The sequence below is a fragment of the Orbicella faveolata genome, unplaced genomic scaffold, assembly GCF_042242905.1.
Source record: "Orbicella faveolata isolate gen_17 unplaced genomic scaffold, um_ofav_v1 contig_46, whole genome shotgun sequence".
NCBI lineage: Eukaryota > Metazoa > Cnidaria > Anthozoa > Scleractinia > Merulinidae > Orbicella > Orbicella faveolata.
In genome coordinates this window covers 16,944,593-16,971,047 of record NW_028301576.1, presented here as the reverse complement: position 1 = coordinate 16,971,047, position 26,455 = coordinate 16,944,593, and the positions used below count along the sequence as shown (strand labels likewise).

The window sequence follows — 26,455 nt, the reverse complement described above, 5'->3', positions numbered from 1 at the left end:
ATACTGTCAAAACCGAGAGCCGACATTCTCCCAATACTATAGAATGGCTTTACATGAAATATAGTGACCCTCCACTGTAGAGATAGAAAGACAATCTGAAGAATACAAGACGTCAATCGTTTCAACTTCTCTGCAACCATAAATTTCTACTCGCATCGAGATGTGACCAGCCCAAGCTTTAGGATGAAACCGAATACTTCTGGCAAAAGCCCGAGTATCTGAATCAAATCCGATTGGTTTTCCTCGCACTATGCAGCTGCAGCATTACACAAATAATTCTAGAGTTCACGCTTTTTCATTAGGAATTCTACCGTCCTCCAACCCCGCAGGCATAAGACAGTTCTTCACTGGAGGAAGAAGAAATCGAAAGAAATCTTAAAAAGAAACAGAATAACTTGTGCAGGAGTAAATTGAGACCTTTTTAAGGGCTTTGAAAACATAAAATCAAACGACAATGAATATTTAATTTCATTTAACAGTAATTCAGTGCTTGTCGTCAGTTCCGAGACAAGGGAAATGAAGGCTCCTTATCAGCACTGAACTTACCTTTTCGGCAGCCATACAGTTCAACTCTCAGGCAAGGTACATTATGATTGTGGGTCTTTGAATGAAAGCGGATGAAACGAGCATCGATGTGGGGTCTAAGAGAAATGTGTGATTACAATGTTTCTGTCAGTGTTCCCAGCAAAGACCTGAAATTAATAGCAACCAATAGTTTAGCTCCATTAAATGCCAGACTTCGATACCTGGCCAACCACATTTGATACTGTCTATTCGTGATATGCCTTCCTAAAACTAGTCCCTCAGAGGGGCTTGCAACTGAACAACTGTGTAATGGATGGACAAGATAAAGTATCACTCTCCTTCGATCAACTGAAAACCTCAAAACTGATTGCTTTTTTTTTCTTTTCTGTACTGGACGAAATTGACAGCGTGAACTTGAAAGTAAGAGAAACACTCCATTAAGTATTAACTGCTTTGATCATTCTATTTTATCTAAGTGTACATTGAATTTCTAAGAATGCTGGTTTTGTTATTAAGGTTGTGTTCTGGACCTTACAACAGGAGTTTAAGAATATATGTGTGTGCTAACTTGAATACATGTAAGCACCGTCAAAGGGCTTCAACTTTTACTGGATGTCAGCCTCGGTTTTCTCGCCCAAGGGTGAATTTTTGTTTCCTCGTCGGCCCAGAAGTCTCAAAAGACGCCAAATGCAAGTCAAATATATAACATTTTGAGTTCTTGCTTTTTGGAAGTATTTGAACGCTTAACGCTTTGACTCCCGGAGCTTTATGCCAAAAACGCATTTTTGGAACATTCTGGACATTTTCAGCCTGGAAATGAGCCAAATTAGCTACACACTACTCAAAAATGTATTTGCAACATGACAGCATGCCTTTCTTTCCACCAACATCGCGTTTTAGGACATTTTTGCTCGGGCGCACTCAGAAATCAAAATTTCGTCTTCAGACTTTTCGGGTATTTTTAAAATTTTTTTCCGCCTTTCCTTTTTCTCCTTTTCTTATCTTTTTGCAGCAGTGATTGACCTTCTACTGGGCTTGCTTTCAGTTCAAAAATTCCAGAAAAAGCCTCATCGAGACGGGCAATTCTTACCATGGAGTAGCCAAGTGTAGTCGATGGAAATTTTGCTCCGAGTTTTTCACTCAAATTTCTCAGTATTTTCGTGCATATTTCAGGCTCCATTGACCTAATCACTCTGATCTGGGTATCATTGGAAAGATCTTTTTCTCCTGCAGAATGTGAGCATAGATGATGCCAATGTTGGTGAAAGGTGATGATACCAGAAGTCGAACAAAGGCCATGGCCGGTTACAGCCGGCATAGGCGTCGATGAGTAAATGAAGGACAAAAATCAGTATTTTGCATTTCCCCCCCGCTTCCCGCTCTCTAAGAACTCCCGCTTTCCGCCCTTTCCAATCCCGCCTCCCGCCCCCTATTCTCCCGGGGTTTGTCGCTCCCCCCACAAGCAATGGAGAAAAATCCAGCGTTAAAAAAACGTTTGAAAATCTGTTCGAAAAGTTTACAGCCAAAAGAAGAAAGAAATTGCGAGCTCGTCTTCGAAGAACAGAGACGCACCCTGCGAGCAGTGCCTTTTTTTATCTCTTTTTACAAAGCGTATGCAAGAAAACGCTCCGCATGTAGGGTCACATAGACTTGAGTGGCTTCAAACTTACAAAATTAGTAACTTGTGTTTTAATACGTTCTTATAGTTTCATGACGTCTTTAATTTATTTGTATTTCTTAAAATGAGCCCAACGTTAACTTCTGGATTTTTTCTCTGGAAGTATTTCCAGGTAAACTGGAATTTGGTTATCTCAACTTGTCCTTGAGCTTTTGAGATATTCACAGAACTGATCACGTTGTAAAGGTCTTACCCTTTCAGTATTTTACACACTCCTTTTAAAGCAGTAGTCAGGGAAGTTGCTGAACTACGCTTGTTTGTTTTTGTGTCTAGTGCGAAAGCACTAATATACTTTAAAAGCTGCTTTCCAGTTTTAGATCGATCTCGGCCCCAGCGACTACAAACTGGATATCCATATTTATTCCACGCCTTAAGACTAGTAATATTATAATTATTAATCCTTAATTCATTTGGTTGTCGTGTCAAAAATGTGGTTGGAGAGTTTAATGCTGATTTCATAGCCAATTTATAGTTACTTTCGGTAACATTTAACTTCAGAAGCAGGTCCTCAAATATTACACATTCACCTGCTTTCAAATCATTTAATTTAGTTTTCCAAGTTTCTTTGTCTTGTTTTATGTTGTGTCGAGGTGTATTTTTCTCCAAAAGATAAAGTATTTCAGTTGCCCTCGGAGGTGGTTGTGGGTAATTAAATCTACATTCATTCTTTGATTTCTTTCTACAGATATGAGAGTGCCTGTGAATCTGCCTGTTAACCAGCTTTTGCAGTTCCGGGTCGTTAACTGGCAATTGACAACAAATACTGTTATCAATGACACATCAATAAACTCTGTAACAAAAGCATCATCATCATTTTATAACAAAATAGAAATACTGATGTACTTTCTAGCCATATAAGCATGTGAATGTGAGGTGAACCTCGTTTCTGGTATTCCTCTCTGTAGAATCAGTCAGAAGAGGGTCATGAAGAGGGGTACCAAATCCCAGTTTCCAGCCCAAATTTTTGCCAAACCTCAGTTACCAAATCTAAAATCCCATCTTCAGTGATTGTTTGCAGACTAATATGTGTAATTACTTAAAAGTGTGGACTGCCGTCGTTTGGATACACACGTACCGTCACCTGGACTGAAGAAAATCTCTCATTCTTCTGGTGAGCAGTCTTTGTCTTCCAGCCCTTGTTGGCATAACCATATTGAAACCACTTGTGTAATCTGTACAATCCTCGTCAGACTCACTGTCTCACTTTTGCTGCTGCTGTACTCGTCACTTTGATCAGTGCAGGTTGAAGACGATGAACTCTCAAACACGATGTTTGCTGTTTCTTTTTGATGACACTCGGTGAATCACTCAGATGAACAAGGAGCGTGATTCACTCTCTCTAAGCATTTCGATGTCATCATTAGTTCGCAATACAAAAGGCGCTTTTTTAGGGTTACCTCTTCGCAGCAGAATCCTCAACTCCACACTTTTCCATAATCATCTTTTGTAGTTCTCTCGGGCTGCAGCTTAAGTTTAACGAAAATTTACAGTTTCCTGTGTGTATTGCAGCATTTTTTGCGTTAATATAGTTGATTTCGATGATCATAGTCCGCGAATTGGCGGCCATTTTTATCTTTCCCGCCACGTGCAAACATACGCATATCATTTCATCAACAACAAACCGCTGACCAGGAAAACTGACAGAGCTAAACGGTAAAACCGTGTGGAGCCTGGTAGCTAGCACGCCGAAACGACAAAATGTAATGATTCTATGCGTCTACTGAGGTCTAATGATGCAGAATTTTAATTCTTTATTCAAAAGAATAGACTCAATTAAGCAGCCGTGTCAAAAAATAGGGTCAGGGAGCGCTAAAAAAAGAAAAAAAAAAATCCCTTTCCCATTTTCGAAATTGTTCATCCCATTCCCAGTGGTCGAATCCCAGTCCCAGTACAGTAAATCCCATTTTCCCAGCCCAAAAGAGGGGAAATCCCAGTTGCCATTTTACCCCTTCACGCGCTTCTCAGAAATTTTTCCTAATGCTGGTACTTCGCCTTTTTTCTGACAAACCTATTTCCATATTTATGATATATGTTAGTTCATGTTGAGACATATTCATGCTATGGCACCCAGGAAAAATTAGTTGGGGGCTAGGGAAAATAACGACGAAATGCAAAAGCAACAAAGTATAAAAACACCTTATACCCCATCGGTCCACTTGGCATTAAGAACTATCCTGACATACCTGTTTCCATATGTATATATGTTAACTTTCATTTTAGGACATATTCATGCTATAGCACCTGGGAAAAAATTAGTGGAGGCGAGGGAAAATAACGATGAAATAAAAAAGGAATGAAATATAAAAGTGGCAGAGAGAAACACCTGATACTCCACTTTGCATAAACAATTATGACTGACCTTGAGCTGTTATTGATAAAACCATTTCTTGCGCCTGCATGGAGCAAACAACACTAACATAGTTTTTCAAACTATTGTAAAAAGACAAGCAATAGACTGCAAGGCTGATACTACGTGAAAAACGTTTCGAGACACCAACATGACAAGAACCGATAAAGTAGGATCGCAACAGTGGACAGCTGTTTCGCCCTTCTTGGGGCTCGTCAGCACTGTGTAGCGAAGATATGTAACGCCAGCCCGACAGCCAACGCACATAAATTGCAAAATAACCCGTGCACTATATCAAGTTCCGTACTTTGAACTCACTTGCGCCCCGAAACACGCGTTGCCACATCACATGTTTCGGGGCGCAAGGAGACAGAGTGTCAAGATTGGTGTCTCGAAAAGCAAAAGAATAAATGTGGTTGGACAAGGCCAGCCTAAACATTTAAACATTCAACCGCATGGCCAGTACCATGCTTATACGCTGCGCTTTTTAACCATGGTACTGGCCATGCGGTTAAATGTTTAAATGTCTAAGCTGGCCTTGTCCAGCCACATTTATTCTTTTGCTTTTCGAGACACCAATCCTTGCAGTCTATTGCTTGTCTTCATACATTTTTTGGCTGATCGGATCTCTTGTAGATCCTACGTTGGCAGCGTTTATCGTATGCGGTCCCTTGCAGTTTCTGGTTTCTCATTATTGTAAAAAACCTTTTCAACCCAATAATAGGAATGAACAATAACAAAATACAAACATATGTTTAGAACCCATGATTACATTAATCACAAGAAATTTCTCAGGGCATAACAAGATTTGCATGTAAACAATCCTGCACTAGACACATGTTTGCATTGCGGACCTATTTTTTTTTAAAAGCTTTCAATAACTCGCGTGACATAAAACTCAAATTAGTTTGGTAAGTCACGCAACCTGCTGATCTCTGTTTGACAGGTACAGGTCTTCAAATTTCAACCAATCAGCGCACGACTCCCAAACAGCTTTAAGGGTCCATTCATTCGAGAGCGTTTCGCGAAACGAAATACATATGGCGATTGAACACTGGCGGCTTTTATCGTGTTTAGCTCAGCATTTATTTTATTTCGCTTGTTGAGAATTTTGCAATACTCCAGGCCAGTTTAAAGAAATCGGATTTATTAAGTTAAAGATGTTATTTATGCTAATACAGCGGCGGATAAAGCTGTTCAGAGCTCCGGGACAAGATAAAACTCTTACCGTGTAATGGTCATTCTTCCTTCTCGACGCGACTAACAGGGATATGAAGACTACTCTGGCGTAAAGATTGCTTGAAAAGATGATGAATTCCACCGAATATTTAAATAAGCCAAGACACATCACTTCCTTCTGGCTGTTTAAGCAGTTCTAAGACGGCGAGCTGTGCTGCGCGTACTGTTTTGGGGTTTTTGGCTACGGGGAAGAACGCCTCAGGCTTCGTGATGTCTTGCTTCTGCTGATGGTAGTTTTCTCGTAATCCCCCGTTGGCTGCCATCTGGAGATATGTGTCGGAGTGAATTAAAGTATTCACGAGTTTGTTTGGCTGGTGAAAGTTAATTTCAAGTCGAGTCTTCTCATCTGACCCAGACGTACATGTCTCGGAACCTTCGGAGAATTCTGACCATGTTGTCGAACTCTGTCGGCCGGACTCGTCTTTCTTTTTGTAAAATGTCTGCGGTCTTTGGTACTTGTCCAGAATAATTTTTCTGTCATCTATGTGTAATCCTAGTACGACTGCATATGGAATAACGAATTTTCTTCGAAGGATGGCTGATTTTTCTCTTTGATGTTCAATGACAAATGTGTCCGACTGTTGTGGTTTGCTTGAGTTTAACTTCATGGTAAATAACTCGTGTGTTACTCTTGGATCGGCTCTTGTGATGTTAAGACTTTGAACTGTTGATTTGATACTGTTCAAGTTTGTTGAGCTATTTACCGTGCCACTGTTGGATGTTGAAGCAAATTCTTTGGCCGTTTCGACTGTAATTTCTACAACGTTGGACGACTGGAAATGCGTTTTCGCTGCCTGAAGATAGTTTTGAGTCATCTGTTGGGTTAATGTGGAGTCGATTTTTGGCCGAGGACGAACACAAATACCACCGTCGGCATCTTTATTTGAGTCTTTCATCTAAAATAATTAACAGAGGTAAGTTAATATGATCTGATTTTAACCTGTGCTCTAATTCCTAGCACTATCACATAACTCAGTTCATTGAAATCGATCATTTGTTTCTAGTTACTACGAGACATCATTTTACTGTTAAAAATAAGTCAAAACAAAATTTCCTGACATTTTTTGGTAACCTCTTAGGTGTGTCAGATGAACTTGTTATGTTAGTGCTTTTATAAAATGCCTTCATGTACCTCGATTTCAGGAGCAGTTGGTGATATATAGGTAGCATAAGGTGGTTCATCTTGACTTGACTTTCTTTCAGTGTCTTGAAAAGGAATGTGCTGTTTTAAACAAAATAGCACAGGTATTATGAACATTGTGAATGTGTCCATGATATTCAACTAAACAGCAGCATACACAAGAAGCAGGGCTGTCCACTAGAAGTGCCTGGGTGCCACAGGTGACTAACTTTGGCCTTTAGGTGAGAGGGAAAAATGCTTTTTTCATAGAAGCTTAAGTGTTGGGCACCCAGGATTCCATGGTTAGGAACTTCTGGGCTCCTGATAATTTTTCTTTGACCACAGCCTTGAGAAACATCCTTTTTTAAATGCAGTGTATATAGTAGTCTAGGAGTTATTTAAAATGAATGGAGTGAAAACTTATTTTGTTTTTCACATTTATACAGATTCATTTATATATTTCATACCATTTTCTTCTTCTTTAGATGTTTTTGTACATCTTCATTTTCCTTTTTGTGGACTTTAGAGTCTGACGAGTAGCTGCACCCTTTCTTCTCTCGGTTCTCAACAGATGCCCACTCATGACAGAATTGTTGGGTGAGTACTCGTTTTTGATAGTCTATCTTTCCTGTTTCACCTGCTCGCCCACCACTGTAAATGTAGTTACCTTGCTTGGCTTCTTTGTGTTTGGTTTCCATGATGCTGTCATTAAAATTGTGCAAGGTCAAAGGGAGTCCACTCAAGGCGGCATCTTTAAGAGCCTTCTCGACATAAAACCCAGTGTAAGCAACCAGTTCTTTCACAGTGGCAGTAACAGTTTCAGAGCCAAATATTAAAATAAATTGAAATCCTAACAGAACTCTTGCTTGACATTCATACTCCTGTCTGGTTAATTCTCTCTGAGTGTTTAAAATCCATTGGAAAATTTTTTTCAGGCCAGTACAAAAACATACCAATATTTCGCTGACTGAAGGACTGAAACCAGAGTTGTTCAAGAGTTCCTCTGCTTTTTCATAGAAGGCCAAAACACCATTTTCATCAAATGTGACATCATAACTGCTTAAACAAACTTTTCGAGCAGCTTTCTGTACTTCTAAAAACCATTTTTGAGTTATTGTTTTGTAAAAAAAATACCTCTTAGTCGGCGCATTGAGTATGTTATGGACGGGTCAATGGGTGAGTGAGTGAGTGAATGAGAGATGTATGTATGTCACACCAATCAGATTGGATCTACTATGAACAGCCAGTCAAATTTCTTGTTGTAAAGGTAAATGGTATGTGAGAAACACAAGGTATCTGTAAACACAAGGACTTTGGTGGTTGAAAAATAAAGAGTGACGTGTATGTTGCCGGTTTGTGATTTTTAGTCCGGTTTGGAGGAGAGTGTGACAGTTAATTCAATTAGAGGTCACGAATCGTCGGTTCTAGTTCTTAGGACATGTTTTAGAGGAGACGAGACTATTTAGATTTGAAGCATTTCTAACGTTTACAATAGTAAGTGCAGGTAACGATTGTTTTGTTCTTATTGCACGCAAATATAACGAGATATTTTTATTTGTTAGTTACAATAGGTAATTTGACACTCTTGTTTTTCACAAGGTAGTAAATTCAATTAGAGCTGGCGAATCGTCACCACTTATTCCCACGAGATGTTTGCTATTTTTAGTTACAAATGGTAACTCGACATTTTTGTTTTTCATATGGGAGTAAATTCAATTAGAGCTTACAAGTTATCGGCTATTGTTCCCAGGATATTAAACAAAAAAGAAGCTTTCATTTCTAGAGTGTTTTTACGTCTCTAGAGTAGCAGTTTAATAGTTTTATTTGATGACATTCATTTTAGTCCGATATTTTAAAGGTAAAAAGTATGAAAACTGTTCAAATGTTCTTTGAAGACTGCATGGCGTCAAGTTCAAGTGCATTTAATTAAATCAGGCTTTTAACGTGTCAGAGAGGTTTTTTTCTTTCTTTCTATTTTTGAGTTATTTTTTTTCCAAAAAAATACCTCTTACTCGGCGCGTCGAGTATGTTACGGGTCAATGGGTGAGTGAGTGAGTGAGTGAGTGAGTGAGTGAGAGATGTATGTATGTCACACCAATCAGATTGGATCTACTATAAACAGCCAATCAAATTTCTTGTTGTAAAGGTAAATGGTATGTGAGAAGATCCCGATAAAGTTCAGAATGGCTGTATTCATTCTTCTATAAAAGAGGAGGAAGTATTCATATATTGGGTTTACTTTGACATTTTCTGTGGGTTAGGCTGAGGATTTTAGTTAAATGAATGAGATGAGTCTTGAGGTTTGAAACAGTTCGTGAGTTCGTAGTATACAAATGTAACGAGATATTTTTATTTTTAGTTAAAGGTAACTTGATACTTTTGTTTTTCACAAGGAGTAAATTCAATTAGAGGTCACAAATCGTCGCTTCTAGTTCTTAGGACATGTTTTAGAGGGGATGATACTTTAAATTTGAAACAGTTCTAACGTTTACATTAGTAAGTGCGGGTAACGATTGTTTTGTTCTTGTTGCATGCAAATATAACAAGATATTTTTGTTTTTTAGTTACTAAATGTAATGTGACACTCTTGTTTTTCACAAGGGAGTAAATTCAATTAGAGCGGACGACCACTCTTTCCCACGAAATGTTTGCTATCTTTAGTAATAAATGGTAACTTAACACTTTTGTTTTTTATATGGGAGTAAATTCAATTAGAGCTGACAAGTTATCGGCTATTGTTTCCAGGATATTAAACAAAAAAGCTTTCATTTCTGGACGGTTTTTACGTCGCTGCAGTAGCAGTTTAAAAGTTTTATTTGATGACATTCATTTCAGTCCGTTATTTTTTAAGGTAAAAAGTATTAAAACTGTTCAAATGTTCTTTGAAGACTGCGCAGCACCAAGTTAAAGTGCAATTTAATTAAATCAGACTTTCAACGTGTCAGAGGTTTTTATCTCTTTCTTTCTATTTTCAGTGAAGTTGTGTTGTGTTGTGTTGTGTGAAAAGGTAAACTTACGTCTCATATAAAATGCGAAAAAGTCCCTAAATTAACTTGAGTATTTTTGAGCAAAAATTCCTCTTGGGAGTTGGAAGGGTTATGTGATCGGTGAGTGAGGGAGTTTTGCATGTGCGCGTGTCACACCGGGTTGTATCAAAGAATGAATCAAATTGCCTGTTAGAAAATAAGATGGTATCTACATTAATCTGGAGACATGTCAGATTACTGTAGTTTGTTCAGTCAAACATTTTATGGCTTACTATTTAGCTATCTTACCATGACCAATGTAACATCGCAACCAAAGAAAAAATGTCAAATTAACCAAATCATTACTGTACCATGAATGCTCCTATCTCCGACACTTCACACACAAAAAAAATAACTCTTGCACGCCTTGCGTGCCTATGTTTTTTATTTTGTCTGAGAGCATCAGCTACTTGGCAAATTCTTCATACAATAGTTTCTGTAGCTCTTGTAGCTTGGTGCATCATTGCTGGGTAAAAATTTGCTAGGTCAAGTTGAGAAGCATTAGGATGTCCAGTTTGACCAAGGTGCTTCTTTGCATATTCTCGTCTGCCATAAATTAATGATAGTAAACATTTTTGTTAATTTAAATTGACAGAAGGGTGCTTTCCAAAATGAATACATGTACATGTAGTGCAAAACCTCTTAATAAAGTTTTCCACTTTGAATCCCATTAGTTTTTCCCTTTGATTGGTGTGTGGGTACTGTGTACATGTAACTGTTGCACCGTATAATAATATGAATGTATATTATCATTCATGCCTGTGTTTTGTATTTGGAAGACTCAAGTTTTAAAAAGTGAATGATGCTCATGTTTGCTCACACTGGAAAGGCCTACTGTTATTCTTTCTAAAAATGCAATTCTATTAATTTATTTCAGTTAAGTGCCGTTAATCAAATAATAACCTGTTTTCAGTATTATCTACTTGTTTTCCCAACCTTGTCTTGTACTGTTCTTCTCCTTTCTCAGTCATTTCTACTTTCCACACAGGCTCATTACAGATGACTCTCATATCCCCAAGTTGCTTTTGATGTTCTGGTGACTCAGGAATTGGATAAGTGGAGCTTGCAGAAGAACTTCCTGTAAGTGATCTTTGCTGACAGCCATCTGTAACACCACGCACAATGACTTCTATGTTCTTCTTCAGAATTGGGTGATAAACTGACTTCAAACTGGACAGCTGTTGAAGGGTTTCTAGTCCAAGATTACTTACATGGTTGTAGTTATCTGGCCCTAACCAAGAATACACTGTAACAGTGGAGCTTAACAGGTTGTGGGGCTCCACTAATTTGACTCTTATTGCTGGTTCTCCAGTAAAGAACTTACTCCACTGCATCCATGGGAATGCATCAATGTAGTGATAAACAAGTAATTTTTCTTTAGGGACCATTATTGTTTCCTGCAGAGTGTTTTTGCTAAGTAGCCATTCCACAGTGTTTTTAACGTTTGTGTATGCTGCAACAACGCCATTGTGTTCAGTAAAAGTTAGTGACAAACTTTCTTGCAGAGCCTCCTTTTGCACCTTTAGCTGTTCACACATGTCATCTTTTGGTACCATGATGTTGATTCCGAAAACATGTTCTAGTTCTTTACCAAGCTGATTTCGGACTATGTTTTGATATTTAGTGTAGCCAATGTCAAAATTACTTATTAGTTCGGCTGCAAACTGGACAAAATGATTGAAATTCTTCTTAAAAATGACTGGCATGAGTGTCCTCTTAAAAAACTCTCCATCCTTATGTGAAATAACAAAGTCGACCAGCTCAACTTTTTCTTGTTGATGTTGAGGCATGTTTAAATCGTCAATAAAATGAACCCATTCTCGGCATTTTGCTGGAGTCAAAAGTTTTTCCTTGGAGTGATAATTCGGGAATATACCTTCATCTTGTGGTTTGGAATAAAGGGTAGAAACTGACTGTTGTTTCAAGGAATAAAGAAGCGAGTCTGGGTAACACTCGGCTACCATCGCAACAAGTACTTCCAGTTCTCCTCGCAACTTGCTTTCGGAAACTGAGCCCTGTGTAAGTTTACTTCTTGATAACAGAAATGAGGAAGTTGACACATGTCTGGAAATACTACACAAAACCACAGTTGAAAATTCATCTGGTGTTAAAAGTTTCAAAAGTTCCTTTAGCCTCGCAGAGCGGTGGTGGTGCGGGACGTCCAGGAAATTATTTGCTGCAGCAGCAGCTTGCAGGGGTGGGTTTCTTACGTTTTCTTCGCGCTTGTGGCTTGGGTGGGTTTGGAAATGTTTCCTTAATCCACGACCTGTTTGGTAGTTGTTTTCGCAGTCGGAACAACTAAAGACCTTGGGCATGGTAACAGTAGTATTGCTCAAACCTCAAAAACTTTTGGTGCATCTGGTGATGACGTGATCGTAGCTGTAGGGTATAGCTGATAGGGGTCACGCAAGGTATCACTTTAACTTCCGAAATTATTTTTATGGGTTATTAGACGTGATATTTTTACCCCTTTAAGCCTTTAGTTTTGTTCAGAGATACAATTCTGCCAAGACCTTTCTGCTAGATTCTAAGGCCATTTATGGATGAAACTGTTTGCGAGTCCTCGCGCGGGTTATTAAAATCCTATCGGGGGAATGTAAACACGCGCTTCTTGTTCGACATTGCATTTAACTATCTCAAACAAAAGCACAGTGTTAGCATCACCTTTCTTAAAATTTTATTAGTAATGTAAGGCTTCTGTGTACCTCAGTCGGTCTCAAACACAAACAAAGTTGTCGGCTTAACTGACTTAGAAACAAGGACGCCGGGCCGCGAACGAACTTCTGTCAGAGCTGGTGAGTTAAACGATTTATCTTCAAGCTGGGGAGTAGTATACCTGCTTTACTCTTTTAAAATTATAAGAAAGTCTATTTAAAGCCCAAAGTTCAAGCTTCAGTATGAGAAAAAAGGTTATTTTTCCCTGGCGGACTACATAGTAAACAATGAAAACAAATTGACGCCATTTTTTCCGCGCGTGTTTTTTTATAATGGAGACTGGAGCTAGTTCCCCCAATTTTTAACCCGGCATGCCCCACAACTTCCGGTAGAAATCAGCAGGATATTTTGTCAGACAACTCGCGGACGTAACTGGGAACGAGTCCGTATTACATTCCGCCTCGTTCTCGGACTCTCCCTCTGGCGAGCAGCGTATGCAGCCGTCTGTGAACTCTGAAATTCTGTATGTCCTGAGATTTTACTGGCGTTTTGGGCTATTAGGAAACTAGCTGAGAGTTCAGAGGATTGCTCAGTGCGTTATCGTGATGTAAACTGCCGTTTGTTTGGTGAAAACTTAAGCTGTAATAAGGTGAGTTGGAGTTCCTGCTTCTCACTCAATCTTTTCCGCGTCAATGAATTCAGACGTTTCGGGAGACAAGGTAAGTTAAACTTTTGATCGAAGGTCTTATGTTCATTGTAAAGCCAGGTCTTTTCTTTATCTCCAAAGTAACAAGCCCTTTATGTTAAGTCGAATGGTAGTTACTGTTTACAACTTAGTAGTTTAAAATATTAGAAAGAAACAAGATCAACGGAAATCAGACAACAAAATAATCACTTTCACTTTTGACTCGAGTTATCAGTTATCTGCATAGAATTACGCATCACTTTATTGATTTCCATTTGTAATGTGGTGGAATATGAATTCAGTGTAGTACTTGTGTTTTAATTTCTCTCAATTTCTGTGGAAGTAAAGATTTGATGGGCACACGGGGGTTTGTGGTATGTTAAATAGATGATGGGGACAAGTCGCTGCAACAATTTGCCTTGTGTGGCATGAAGAAGTTAAGTGAAAATCTTTGTCGCTGCGAACTGTCGCACGAATTCAAACTGGTTTGAATTTGTGCAACTAATCATAGTGACAAAATGACTGAAAGCAGCATTGTCACAGCGTGTCTACCCCTCGGCAGGTATATTTTGCAGGGTGTAGGTTGCAGGTTGAAATGTAATTATAACTGGAAAACCGCTGGCACTTGAAAGAACGTACAGTTGGTAGAATTACCATGACTGTTACATGACGCTGTTTACAGTCGCTCAGAAAGGTGGCTTCCACCTAAGTGCCAAACCGGCCGAAGTGATGGGAGGAGAGTATATTCCTATGATTTTAAGCCTGCAATGAATTATTGTTTTTGAAGAAACATCTGAAATATCATCTGAAATATCTGCTGAATTTGGTTTCTTCCCTGTGAGTACCAAAATGAAAGCACACTGAGCTTGCGCTAGTTTATTCCATAGGTTAAAATCTTATATTATTTCATTTCTTTATTTATTTGCTTCATTTGTGATGGCAATCTTCTGTTGTTGAGGGAAGACTCGAGCCAAATCTGGAATCGATGGAGACATCTGTGGAGCGGCCATCCAGATGGCTTTGAAGAGATTTCACCAGTCTCTGCGTGTCGATCGATAAGTACTTTTAGCGGATCGATTGTGTTTTCGATGGACATGAGAACATCGCTCAAACCAAGTGCGATCACAAACATGTTGGGAAGCGTACGAAGTCTCTGGTGTCTGTACACGGCATAACAAGTTAGAACATTGCCAAAGAAGGCCTAAATATTAATAACAGCGTGTTTTCACTACGTGAAAGAGGCGAACTACTTTATGTAAGAATCCCCGATGAGTATAGAGGTTATTAATTATTTTTAATGCCAGCGGTTTTTCAGTTATAATTAAATTTCAACCTGCACCCTGCACCCTGCAAAATATACCTGCCGTCTACCCCTTTGCGACACATTGCAGAAGACACAGTGTCATTTATTTTCCCGCGATCCCTCGGTAGCTTGTTAAAAATGGCGACTGAACATACATGTATGGATGGGCAAAAATCTGAGCGATCTGAGGATTCTCTGCCCTTCACATGGAATGTATCCACAACTTAAGTGGTAATGTGTATTGTAGTTCCAGAAAACATCTATACCTCCACCACGGAGGGAATTTCATGTAGGCTTCCCCTCCTTCCTGGAATTTCCATTTTTTGACCACAAAAATCCCCCCCACCCTTCCAGAATTTCCTCAAGTATTCTGTATACCCCCCATACCCTCTGGAAAAAAATAGTTTTGGCGAGAAAGTGTGTTAAATTTAAAGTAAATACTCCAAGTGCTTGGCCGTCTGCATTGCACGTCACTGCTGTTTATTCTGGATCGATCATAACATGACATCTGAAGGTACACACAAAGACAACTTACAGCAATTTATTTAAACATGAAAATAAATAAAAAAAAAAAATTAAAATGGTAATTTGTCAAATTACCTTCCTATATGACTAAGGCCCTTTGTAAATGTCATACAATTTCCATATAAGGACTGATAAGATGAGTGTGGATGAAACTTTTATTGTGAACATGACTGCTAATACACTTGTGACGAAAGCCAATTTTACAGCTAAATTACATACAAATGGTCAGAGATAAAAAAGAATAAGAAATTCTCAAGTTGCAAAGTCGTAACATCATTTCTACCTTTGTAAAGAAGAACTCATTTTCAGGTTAACAAATTTTTCCAGCAAAACAAGACGATCTAAGATCAAAAATCAAGCTGTAGCTACGAGTGTTGATCACTTGTTGTGCGCAGTGGTCTCTTTCCAGTTTTACCGGACAGTCGTTTAAGTTGGCTGATGACTGTGGTCCTTATAATTTTGGACCATACAAAACAGGACTGTCACAATAAAACAATGATTACTCCTGAGGCCTGAACTTTTTTGAAGCCTTTTGTGCACTCTGAGTTCACCATGACTAGGGAGTGTATAGTCTAATAGTACACATGTACCTGAGGGATGTCTTCTACCATATTTGTCTCTTTCATGAGAATCAAATATTTTTTAACTCCCATTATCAGTATGATAGCTACTGACACCAATACATTTTATTGTCAGAATAAATGAAGAATAATTTTGTGTTGAGTGATTCAAAAGCCTTGTCTTGAGACATACTGTACTGATATCCCTCAATTATTAAATCACAGTGATTTAGATTACCAGTGCAGCTTTCACTTTAATTAAGCTGTTAATTATTTTTCTCAGACATGTAGCGATCTCCAATCATTGACAGTAATTCTGATTGCATTAAATACACCTGCCCTGTACATTGTGACAGTGTTGAATACAGTATTGCTTACCATCTCCATAATTTGTACTGGGTCTTTCTATAGCTATGCCCGGGCAGCTATGTATTGCTTTTGTCTTACTGTAAATCAAAGCACTCAAACTCATAGCAACACATTGTTTTCCAGCATCTTCACCAAAGTACAAAATGTCAACTTGATCACATGGTGCCTTGATTGTTAGAGTAGGATCAATACCATGTATAGAAGGCCTGGGATTTGTTTCAGTGTCATTACCCTTTGATAATGTACTCTAGATTTGTTTGAGCAAAAACATAACAAAAATTTAATGATAGAGGTCAAATAAAGATGACAAACTATGTAAATGTACATTACATTAATCTCCACTCTGACGAAAGCCACTTTTGCAGTCAAACGTGGCATCTTTGTTGATGTTTCCTAGAGTTTGATTATGATGCAGCTTGTCTTTATCAGCACCTAAAACTTTCGTAAATATTCATCTGTCGGCTGTAGTGAATCTCTGTCCACATTTTCTGTTGATTGATAACTCATTTGATTTGCGGTTTAGTTCTAGTAAGACCTTCGCTAAATCATTTAGTTCTTTTGGCAACACATTCGACATCATGGAAAGAAAGTTGAGCCGTTATTACATGTCTGTGGTATTGCCCATTGCACGGGACTGTGCTTTGACAGGAAATACGAGGGTAATTTTTTAGTTGGCTTTCGCCCGACTAATTACAGTGTGCATACAAATGGTCAGAGATAAACAGGAATAAGAAATTCCCAAGTTTATGAAATCATAACATCATTTCTACCTAAGTTATAAAGAAACTCATTTTCACGTTAGTATAGGTAATCATACGGTTTCGTGTTCAATTTGCATGAGTGAGTTTTTCAAAAAGCTGAAATTGCATGAGCCGCTTTGGCGAGTGCAATTTCAGCTTTTTGAAAAACTCAAATTACATGTGTACAAACTCAAATTACATGTGTAATTTGCACTGATGTTACACTTTTTGCACCAGTGTTACACTTTTTGCACTGGTGGTACACTTGAACTGCACTGCTCTCAGCCAATCAGAATTGCGTAATTTTTTCATGTATATTATTAACAAATTAATGTCAGTTTTTCATGCATCTGTCTTGTTATTGATCATGAATTTTGTCATAACATTGTCAAAGTAGCTGTGCATCCACAAGGCAATAGCTGAGTGGATCTACAGACTACCTTGATGATGTTATGATGAACTACATTGTCAATAAGAGGACAAATGCATGATAAACTGACTTCAAGTTGTTTTGTTACAATAACAAATTGTCAAATTGTCCACTCTTGCTCGTTGACGCATCGCATAAATTATAATTTCATGTGTCTGTTTGCATATTGACACTGAAAATCAGCCAATGAGCACAAGGGAATTTCTGCATTTATCGTAAAAAAAAGAAATTGACTACCACTCGATAGCTTCGAAGACCGATGGAAAAACAAACTAGGCTAGTCACCAGTTCTTTTCAGTACACATGGTGACTCCCTGTAGACTTGTAACAAGTGATGGCAGCCATTTCCACATAACGGCACGTTCTTCTATTTGTTAGCTTCCAAAGTGATTTTTGAAGAGAGAAAATTTATTTCAAATGTATTGAAGCTTCTGGTTTTTTGTTTTTTGTTCAGTACTGATAATTAGTTGCCTAGATAGCCAAAGTAAGTTCCAGATGTTTACTTTATTTTCCGGCCACCATATTGGTGTACCACGGATGTGCACCAACATAGCGTTTTCATACTGAGTTCTGTAAATTTCTGCTAAACATTTCAATGAATATCTGAAGTTTTGGGAAATGCACAGGCCTAAAACTTGGCGAAGTGTCTTATTTGGCTATCTTCTATAACATCACAATTTCCTAGCTTTTTCCATAGGATGGGTTTCGATTTATTTTTTTATTGCGTGACAGTGAAAACGATCTATATGTAGTTTTCTTGTTCACCACTAAATTTTGGGTGAAATGTGCACATAAGCCAAGTGGTCCATCAGGCCAGAGCTTATCCCAGTTTCCATAGCATGAAGTGACTAGGAGTATTTCTACTCTTCCCCTGGATGGAACATGCTACAGCTGTAGTCCATCACAGGGTTACCCCCAGCACTTAATTTACTGGTAGCCATTTATATACCTGGGTGGAGAGAGGCACTGTGAGAGTAAAGTGTCTTGCCCAAGAACACAACACAATGTCCCTGGCCAGTGCTTGGACCCAGACCGCTTGATCTGGAGATGAGCACACTAACCATGAGGCCACCACATCTCCCTAGCTCCCTAAATTTTCTTTGATTCTTATTGGTTTATCATGTGATGCAATAGTGTTCATCTGCGGAGAGGCACTGTCAGCCGACAGTGCCTGTCCTCTGGGGAAAATACCCTTATGAATAGTACTTGCCCATGAAAATTTTCTGTAAAGAAGTGGGCTTATAGAAAAAAAACAACTGTTTTTTGTTCTGTTTTCTTTTTTATCAAATTTACATTTGGCTTTCACAGCTTTCAACTAAAAAAGTTTAGTGGTGAACAATAAAGAAAATAGAGTGTTAATAATTATTGTCTTCAGCTGGAACCATCAGTCTTATAGTGTAGTTGCCCTTTGCAAATTTGATGTTCTTAAAACTAGCTCGTTTGCCCCGAAGTTTTGCTTCTCGGGTAAATATTTGTTTTAAGAACATCAAATTTCCATCAGGCAACAATCAGCTGATCGTTCCTTGAAAGAAACACTCTAATGTTTAAGCAGAAACATGATATGAAACCAATCAGCACACATACACTGTATTTTCTCTGGGCTACATGTACATGTATTTTCTATTACTCTTGAACAATTTAGAGCAGCTATTTTACTTTGCAGGTTGCTTTGAGTTATTTGAAAAGTTGCATCAATTGGTTATGTTTTATGTAAGATGTTTTTTCATGGCTGTTTAAGAATCTCTGTACCTAGACTGGTTTCTAAGAGAAAATAATGAACTTGGCTGTGTGTCTTTGACTGATCACTCATAGAAAATGAGAGCAAATAGTCACTAATTAATTAGCAGACATTCTAAAGCCAAAAAATTCATGATTAATAACTTTCATTTGAAGAATACTTATGTGCATCAGCTGCATGTAATTGTATTTTATCAATAGCTAGACAACAATGGGAGATGCAAGTAAACCAGCCGATTTCCAATGGCACACACTGTACGGTTTAGCAAGACTCTCCTTTTTGCTCACATTTTGAAGCTGAACCTTTTCCCTTCTTTTCATGAATTATTTTATAGTCCAGTCATGGCTGCCATCAAGAAGCTGATGTCAATTAAACTGTAGAGAAGCCATTAGTGTTTGTTTGCAGTTACTTGTATGACCCTAGTGACGTAAACTGATTGTTGTTATTCGCTCCAAGGGAATAATTAATTCTTTGAGTGGCTTTGTTACTTATTAACTTTTGTCTCTGTAGTCAATGAGTTTTGTTTGTATGTATTTTGTTTGTAGGGAAATCTCTAAGTGCTCCAGTTTGTTACTATGTCAGCGGCTGAAAATAACAGGGATAGCAGTTCAAACCAAGAATCCCAATCCAAGACTCAAGGTAGTTATTAGGTATTTTGTTGAACCATAGATTGCATCTTGAAGCCAGTGCAAAACAGTCCGCTGAACAACTTGATTACTTTTATTAACACTAGATAATAATTATTATTAATATATAATAAAGGACAGTGCTTGCTATTGTCAGTATGCACCCATTCTGCACATCATATAAGGCAACATTACATGCCAGGTGCATGTTTGGGTTGAAACTGACACAATTATCTGTAATGGACTACGCTACCAAGCGTGTGACTATTGGAAGTAAAATTTTCCTACTGTGATCAAATCAAGTTTAATGAACCTGTACTGAAACCAGGAATACCAGAATAGCAGAATATCGCTAACCACTAACTGATGACAGCTTCCAAATGTACAGTGTAAATATGTTGTGCAAGACAAGTGCAAGAGATGCAATTGTTTGACTTACTGGAGAGGTAACAAGGAGTAATGTACATTAATGGGCACCAAAAAAGTTTGTGAAGAAAAGATAATTCTCACACACTGAATGCCATTTGTCTGCCACACGACAATGCAACAGCACTTTATTGACATTTCTATCAACATCACAACAATAACAGAATCGGAGTCAACAATAGGAAAAAACTACCCAAACGTTGATACACTTCTATAAACTTTAGATGAGAATTCGCTAAGGGGTGGGAGGGTGGGAAAACTGTTGCACTGTCTGGCAAGAAAAGAAAAACTGAATCACATGACCGAGCATGAAACTGACATCCTGACTCGTACCCAGTTCCCCATTCAGTGTGAGAGAACGTCATTTCCTGCCTCTTTCGCAAGCTCAGCCGGCAGGAAAAACATAAACAACACATTTAATTTTTAAAAACGTGTGGTTACCCATACATTTTATGTTATGAAAGTTAATGTTCAAGTGGCAAACCTATTGAACACATGGTTGCGAGGATTTAAGCTATTTAGACTGTGTTTTGGCCAATCCAGAGGAGAGCTGTTAGCCAGGGACACTAAATAAGCGCTGTTGCGACGATTCGGTTTATAAAAAAACATACCAGAAGTTGTTTTTATGTTAACTACCATTTACCACATAGTTTAAAGGTCTTTTTAAATTTGGTTGCTTTTCTGTCTTCTCGGTTTTATGTAAAGGAAAATTCTAAGGAAATCTGTGAAGAATATTATCTTTTCCTTCTTTTTCAAAAAAATGCTGATGCCAGCATTAATGTGTTTTTCAGATTCAAGGCTAATTATCTTGGAAGAATGAATAGCCCTTTCTAAGATCTACTTTTTCCACATGGTCCTAATCTGGCAAAGGACCTTGTGTTATTCAGAATATAGAAATCTGCCAGTTACTTTCTTTCACTTCTTACACCAATTCTGGAAAAAAAAATTGCTTGGGAAAAGGATTAAGCAAGCAGGAAATTTAATTTTGTTTACAAAGATATTAAGATGAAATCCGATAGAAAATTGAGCAAGTTTAGCTTTTACTGTAGTGGACAAAAATCAGTACCAGAATAATTTTAGGTATTTTACAGTAAAGTTTTACATGTTCTTAAAGCTAAAGATAAATTATCATCAATTACCTGAAATAAAACCAAAAACAATTTCCCATGGGAACAAGAGAAAATAAATTTCAAAGTTCAGAGAAATTGTGCAAACACAGGTAAAATTTCATCATGAGTTTCATTTCACCAATACTTTCAAGTGTTTCATTCAAAGTTCAACATTTCTTTTCGACATTTGGTGTTGCTAGAAATATTTTTTTTGAGAAGATATTTAAAACAGTCACACAGAAGTTTGTGATATGATGTAAGTAATCTTGGCACTAGGTTTCTGTCCACTTGTCACTCAAACTTCTGGTGGATTCCGTCGTAATATCTTATGAACCCTGACGCTTGTTTGACACATGGTATTGAATAGCATTATTGTCTCATGTCTCACTGAAGGATACAGTGTAGATGATGTTTTTATCACTTGGATTGTTATGTATAAAAATTCCATCATTGGTTAACTGCAAGCTTCTCCTCTTTCAGATACAGATGCTTTTAAAAAAGGCACACCTAGTGACCATGAACTAGATGACTTGGCAGTGAAGATTGGTGCAGTGTGGGAAAAACTTGGAATTCGCCTTGACATTTCTCATGATGTATTGGAAGAAATAGCTGCCAATGTAAAAGATAAACCATTTGAGATGTTACTTCACTGGAGGAATACAACAACATCTACTACACCTTATCGTGAACTCTTCGAGGCCTTGTGTCATAGTAGAATTGGTCTAAATAACTTGGCCAAAGAATTTTGTTGTAAGGAAACTACATGATTCACTTTCTTACAGTACAACGTCTTGAACCAGGGCAGTCAGTAATTTGTGAAGTAGGCAGACCCCAACCCCAGCTACTTTTTTCATTTCCCCGTGTACTTGAAAAATAAGTGACAGCCCTGAATTAAGGAACATATTTCATTCTTTAAATCATATATTTAAGTAAAAACGTATTGTGGCAAACGTATCAAGATTAAAAGAAGTGTCTTTTTGAGAAAACCCTGAAATTATGATGCAAATCAAGGTGTTTTGGTTACTGCTATGAAGTCATCCCCATAGGTACAGATTTAGCTAAGGAGGGGCCCTAAAGGTAACGTTATTTCCTCTAGGAGTTGTAGGAGCACCCCCTGTGAAATTGTGAAAATCTAAACAAGCTCACACAGGATTGCTATGCACCCTAGAGGCTTAGAGACAAAATTTATTGTCAGTTTTAGGTGCTTATCCAGTGCAAAAACATGAAGAAACTTTGCTCACCTACAGCTTGTAGGTTAATCTTTTAACCTTTTTTTGCATGTAGACCGAGTGGCGAGTGGTAGAAATTAAACATAAGTAAACAAAAAAATAAAATAAAATAAAATAAATAAAATAGACTTTGCGAATGACTTTGTACTGCATTTTCAAGCCGCAAAATACACTGTAGTATAAATTACATCATGATGTAGGTTGAGCTTCTATTGAGCTAACCAAACAATTTGGAGACAAAATTCTGACAATATTGCCACAAAAAACAAGAACAGAGAAACTAAAAACTGTTTTGGGGTAGAGCTCTCTTGTAAGTTGAATATTTGATTTTAAAAAAATCATATTCTATTGTGTTTGTTTTAATTGAATTAATTAAACAAACTTTCCAAAAAAGAGAACTTCACTAATAAGAATTATTTATCTGATACAATATCTACTGTTTTTTGTAGCTATCCATAATTAAAGAACCACTACAGTGATGTCGTGTTATTTCTATAAAGTGCAGTTCACTGTTGTGTATCATTTTTACCAGCACAGTCAAATTTGACGATGTGTTTTCCTTGCAGACATACCAGCTGGGAAGATAGAGTTGCCACATTCAAGTACCCATCCAGATGCTAAGCGACCCAGGTTTGCAGGTACTGTTGTTAGCGATAATTGTAGTTGTATGGCGTGCTGAAGCCCACTGTCATGCTGTGATGCTGTTCTTCATGATGGAATTTAACTTCTGCTTTGCAATGAAAGTCAATCGGAATTTTCAGTCCTGACTGACACTTTCTCCATGTAAATATTATTATTGGTTATTTCAAAGAATAACCAATCAAACTGGCTTTGAGGGAGAATGGATTTTGTGTCACTTGAGACGCCATCAGCTTTGGCATCATGATTGTACTCTGGGAAATTTTTTTTTTCTGAGCTTTTCCCACCTAACTTATTCACTCAGTAAGCAACTTGTTTCATTGTATTTTGACTACTTTTCTTGTGATCAACGTATAAAGATTCCCCTCACCTTCCAGTCCCCTGGGTACAGGGTACAAATGGTACATAAAATTTAGTTTCAAATCTGTCAGTAGGAAAATTAATTTCTAGTTTATGGTTTGAAAATATATATTTCCTTTAAATGATTTACTTTGGGATCATTGATTGTTTGTTAATTGTGCAGCTTGTGTCTAAAAATCTCTTTTAAAAAGTAATTAAGAGTTTGACAGGAGGTGCGTAGTAGGTAATTTCTTTAAAAGTGTTTCGTAGTAAAAAAGCCTCAACCTTACTATTTTTTTCTTGGTATTACTAAACTAAGGGCTGAACTTTGCAGGGATACTAAGACCTCACAATATAAAACATGGGCATGGAAAATATGCGGTCTGAAAAACAGGCCATTTCCGGTTGCTTCCCATATGCTTCAAATAAGACCAAGTTGTGATCACAGTCACAGGCTGACAAAAAATTCCCGTGAGCTAATGCTTTTGCCCATAGAAGCCTAAGGATAAGGCATTACAATTATGATTTTGGTTTTGTCTGAAATTAATTGTACGTTGCTAAAAGAGAGATTGAAAAGTGGCCAAAATGACACTAAAAATCTGCCTCTGGGGACCCCTGAGGGGCTGATATCCAGAACTCGGCTGAAAGAAGGTCGTTGAACCTGAAACTTTGGCATATTACATAAGTCCACATAACAACTTTGTGTACCAATTTTAAGCGAAATCGGCCGACCTTCATTTCCAAGTCTGCCCCGGTCTCCCAGGCAGAAGCTCTTAAGGTGTTTCGATACATTTTTTTTTCTGGACCAGACCAAGCCTTTTCAATCGGCGTGTTAACGGTCTTTCTCAATCGGATCGATATCAAAATTACACCTGTCAGTGGAAATGGATTGAAGTTTGGTATTATGTATTCAAGAAATGGTAAACTTGTAAGAGAAGGGTGGAGGTCGCTAAGCACGAATAAAGGGCAAAGTCGCACGAGGCGATGACCGAGTGCGATTCTAGCTTCTTGAGTACTTAGCAAACCTCCCAAGTGAATAACAGCTCCACTGAACAATGTCATGGACTGCTAACCGGTATTCTGGAAGTCGGAGGACGACGGACGGGCTGATTGAGATGGGACGAAGCTGAGGTACCAGCCACCGCACTGCTTAGCACTTTTGACATTTGCATCTGTTGTTTCGTTGAAACAGTGCTGTAGTTTTCTATGCTCTTCAAATTCCTATGACCAGATAGTTGTGCAATTTGAGTGGGTGGAATGCCATGTCCACTTAGCGTCTGGATCATTGCCTTTCTGCAGATGTGATTTCGAAGCCTGTCGTTTTCAATTTCTGCCTTCTGAACCATTGTCGTCATTAAACCGTTGAGCTTGTTAATGCAAACAGCGCCGGACTTGAACCAGCCATTTCTTGCGAGCTAGTCTGCCTTTAAAGTATTGTTTACCGCCAGGTAAAAGGGAACATCGTCTTGATTGATTTCCTCAGGTCTCTTTCTGGCAAAATATTTGTAAACTGCATGCGACAGGATTTCCTTCATTTCCGTCGGTAGCTCCGTTACCACCTTAAGGTGGTTCGATACAGTTTTTTTCTGAACCATGTCTAGCATTTTCAATTGGCGTTTTACCAACCTTCCCTTACTGTGATCGATGTGGAAATTACACCAGTTTTTTTTTAAAAAGATTGAAGTTTGGTTGAAAATGTTTTTTAAGGTAATCGATATTTCCATGGAAACGATAAACCAAAAAACTGAAAATCGGCAACGCGTGAATTTTGTACGAACCAGATCTGTTGTAGAAATTCTGATACCAATTTCTGAAATCACGATGTATGGCAAGTGGAATATGCAAGAATAAAAAAATTCTGTATGTTTGATTTCGAATAAATCGCGAAAACATTTCAAGCCATGCTTTTTGTTTAATCAAATTAAATGGACTTAAAGAAGAACGCTATTTTAATAAAATTGCTCTAAAAGACACCAAAATGTGTCTTGAAGTTTTGTTTTGAAGCCATGAAAGTTTTGTTGGTTTGTATTTTCTTGATCTCGAGAACGAGACTTTTTCTCGACATCACTTACATCATGATAAATTTAGAACAATTTTCGATTTTGAGCGCTTTTTCGAATTCTATGTGATAAACCTAAAAGTTCAAGGGACAAAAATATGATCATAGTAGCACTTAAAAAGACCTACGAAGTTTGCTTTCAAGCAAATAATTGAAATAATTTATTCCTGTCTTCGCTAAACATATGATCTACAGGGGACAGTAGCTTAGAACCTGTATCAGAAGGCAATACTGAAACTGAGACTGGATCAAGAGGACATATGGAGTGTACACAGACCAAGTCAGAGAGTGAGATGGAGGTTGCGATATCTCGTAACAGGGTGGAGACTGATTCAGAGGCCCGCCCGGAGAACTGGATAGAATCTACCTTGGGCGCCGGAATAGAGAAGTTATTTTCTTTCAAATTCCTTTTACCATTCTTTTTTAAATGGTTACTGCATGATTGAATCTGTACAGGCCCGCAAATGATCCCTGTAAAAGATACCGCAAAAAGTTAGGATAGATAGGTAGACACCTTTATTTAAAAGTAAAAATCTAAAGGTGAAAATTTCAGGGTAGTCCCTTCAGGGAGCTTACAAAGTATATCTACTATCGATAGGAGTCCTGAAGCTATTACCTAACATAGATTACACAATAATAGGATATATACAAAAACAAAAACATAAATATGGGAAAGTCTATATGGGAAAGTCAAAAGCCTAAAGCTACCGTAGTAACATCTTCCATATTAGGAATGGCGTGGACTCCATGAAATGATATGCTTATATGTATTTTAGTAATCCTAGGTGAAAAAAAAGACTACCGTATAATGCATAAAGGCAATAATAAGAAACGTTAAACACAATGCACAAAGTACAAAGTTAACTTGTGTCGACAAATAATAAATATATAAATTTTTCGATGGACATATTGATTCAATTGAGACCTTAAGCTACCGTATTTCGCCGTACTACGGCATCATTAGGGAACAAAGAAAATATTCAACAGTGCGCGATATATAAGTGGTGTGGGTAACGTGAATGATATGAATATGTAGTAAGGACTATGAGTGTGAAAATGGTGATGGAAATATATGATAATGTGGACGA

The 26,455-nt window shown here is 37.9% G+C and overlaps 3 protein-coding genes and 2 long non-coding RNA genes across 5 annotated transcripts in view; 2 read left to right on the top strand and 3 right to left on the bottom strand.

Annotated features, from left to right (window-relative positions):
* Positions 1–26,455, bottom strand: part of LOC110040361 (uncharacterized) — a 237,806-nt gene that overhangs the window by 8,721 nt on the left and 202,630 nt on the right. The window lies entirely within an intron of this gene.
* Positions 1–26,455, top strand: part of LOC149098671 (uncharacterized) — a 221,759-nt gene that overhangs the window by 71,527 nt on the left and 123,777 nt on the right. The window lies entirely within an intron of this gene.
* Positions 308–3,596, bottom strand: LOC149098679 (uncharacterized). The gene is made up of 3 exons (XR_016203872.1): positions 3,279–3,596; positions 547–692; positions 308–347 (listed from the first exon to the last, which is right to left on the bottom strand). It is a non-coding gene; the product is annotated as an uncharacterized LOC149098679 (long non-coding RNA).
* On the bottom strand, positions 10,336–12,278 carry LOC149098678 (uncharacterized). The gene is made up of 2 exons (XM_089278331.1): positions 10,839–12,278; positions 10,336–10,481 (listed from the first exon to the last, which is right to left on the bottom strand). The coding sequence occupies exons 1-2, from the start codon at positions 12,248–12,250 to the stop codon at positions 10,358–10,360; spliced, it is 1,536 nt and encodes a 511-aa protein (XP_089134457.1). The 5' UTR covers positions 12,251–12,278; the 3' UTR covers positions 10,336–10,357.
* The window catches only part of LOC110067038 (uncharacterized), a 69,778-nt gene continuing 56,040 nt past the window's right edge, over positions 12,718–26,455 (top strand). Inside the window, exons 1-5 of the mRNA XM_089278318.1 lie at positions 12,718–13,239; positions 19,486–19,579; positions 21,582–21,851; positions 22,897–22,968; positions 25,563–25,755. Of these exons, the coding sequence (XP_089134444.1) occupies positions 19,516–19,579; positions 21,582–21,851; positions 22,897–22,968; positions 25,563–25,755 (599 nt within the window). The 5' untranslated portion in view covers positions 12,718–13,239; positions 19,486–19,515. The remainder of the gene's footprint in view (positions 13,240–19,485; positions 19,580–21,581; positions 21,852–22,896; positions 22,969–25,562; positions 25,756–26,455) is intronic.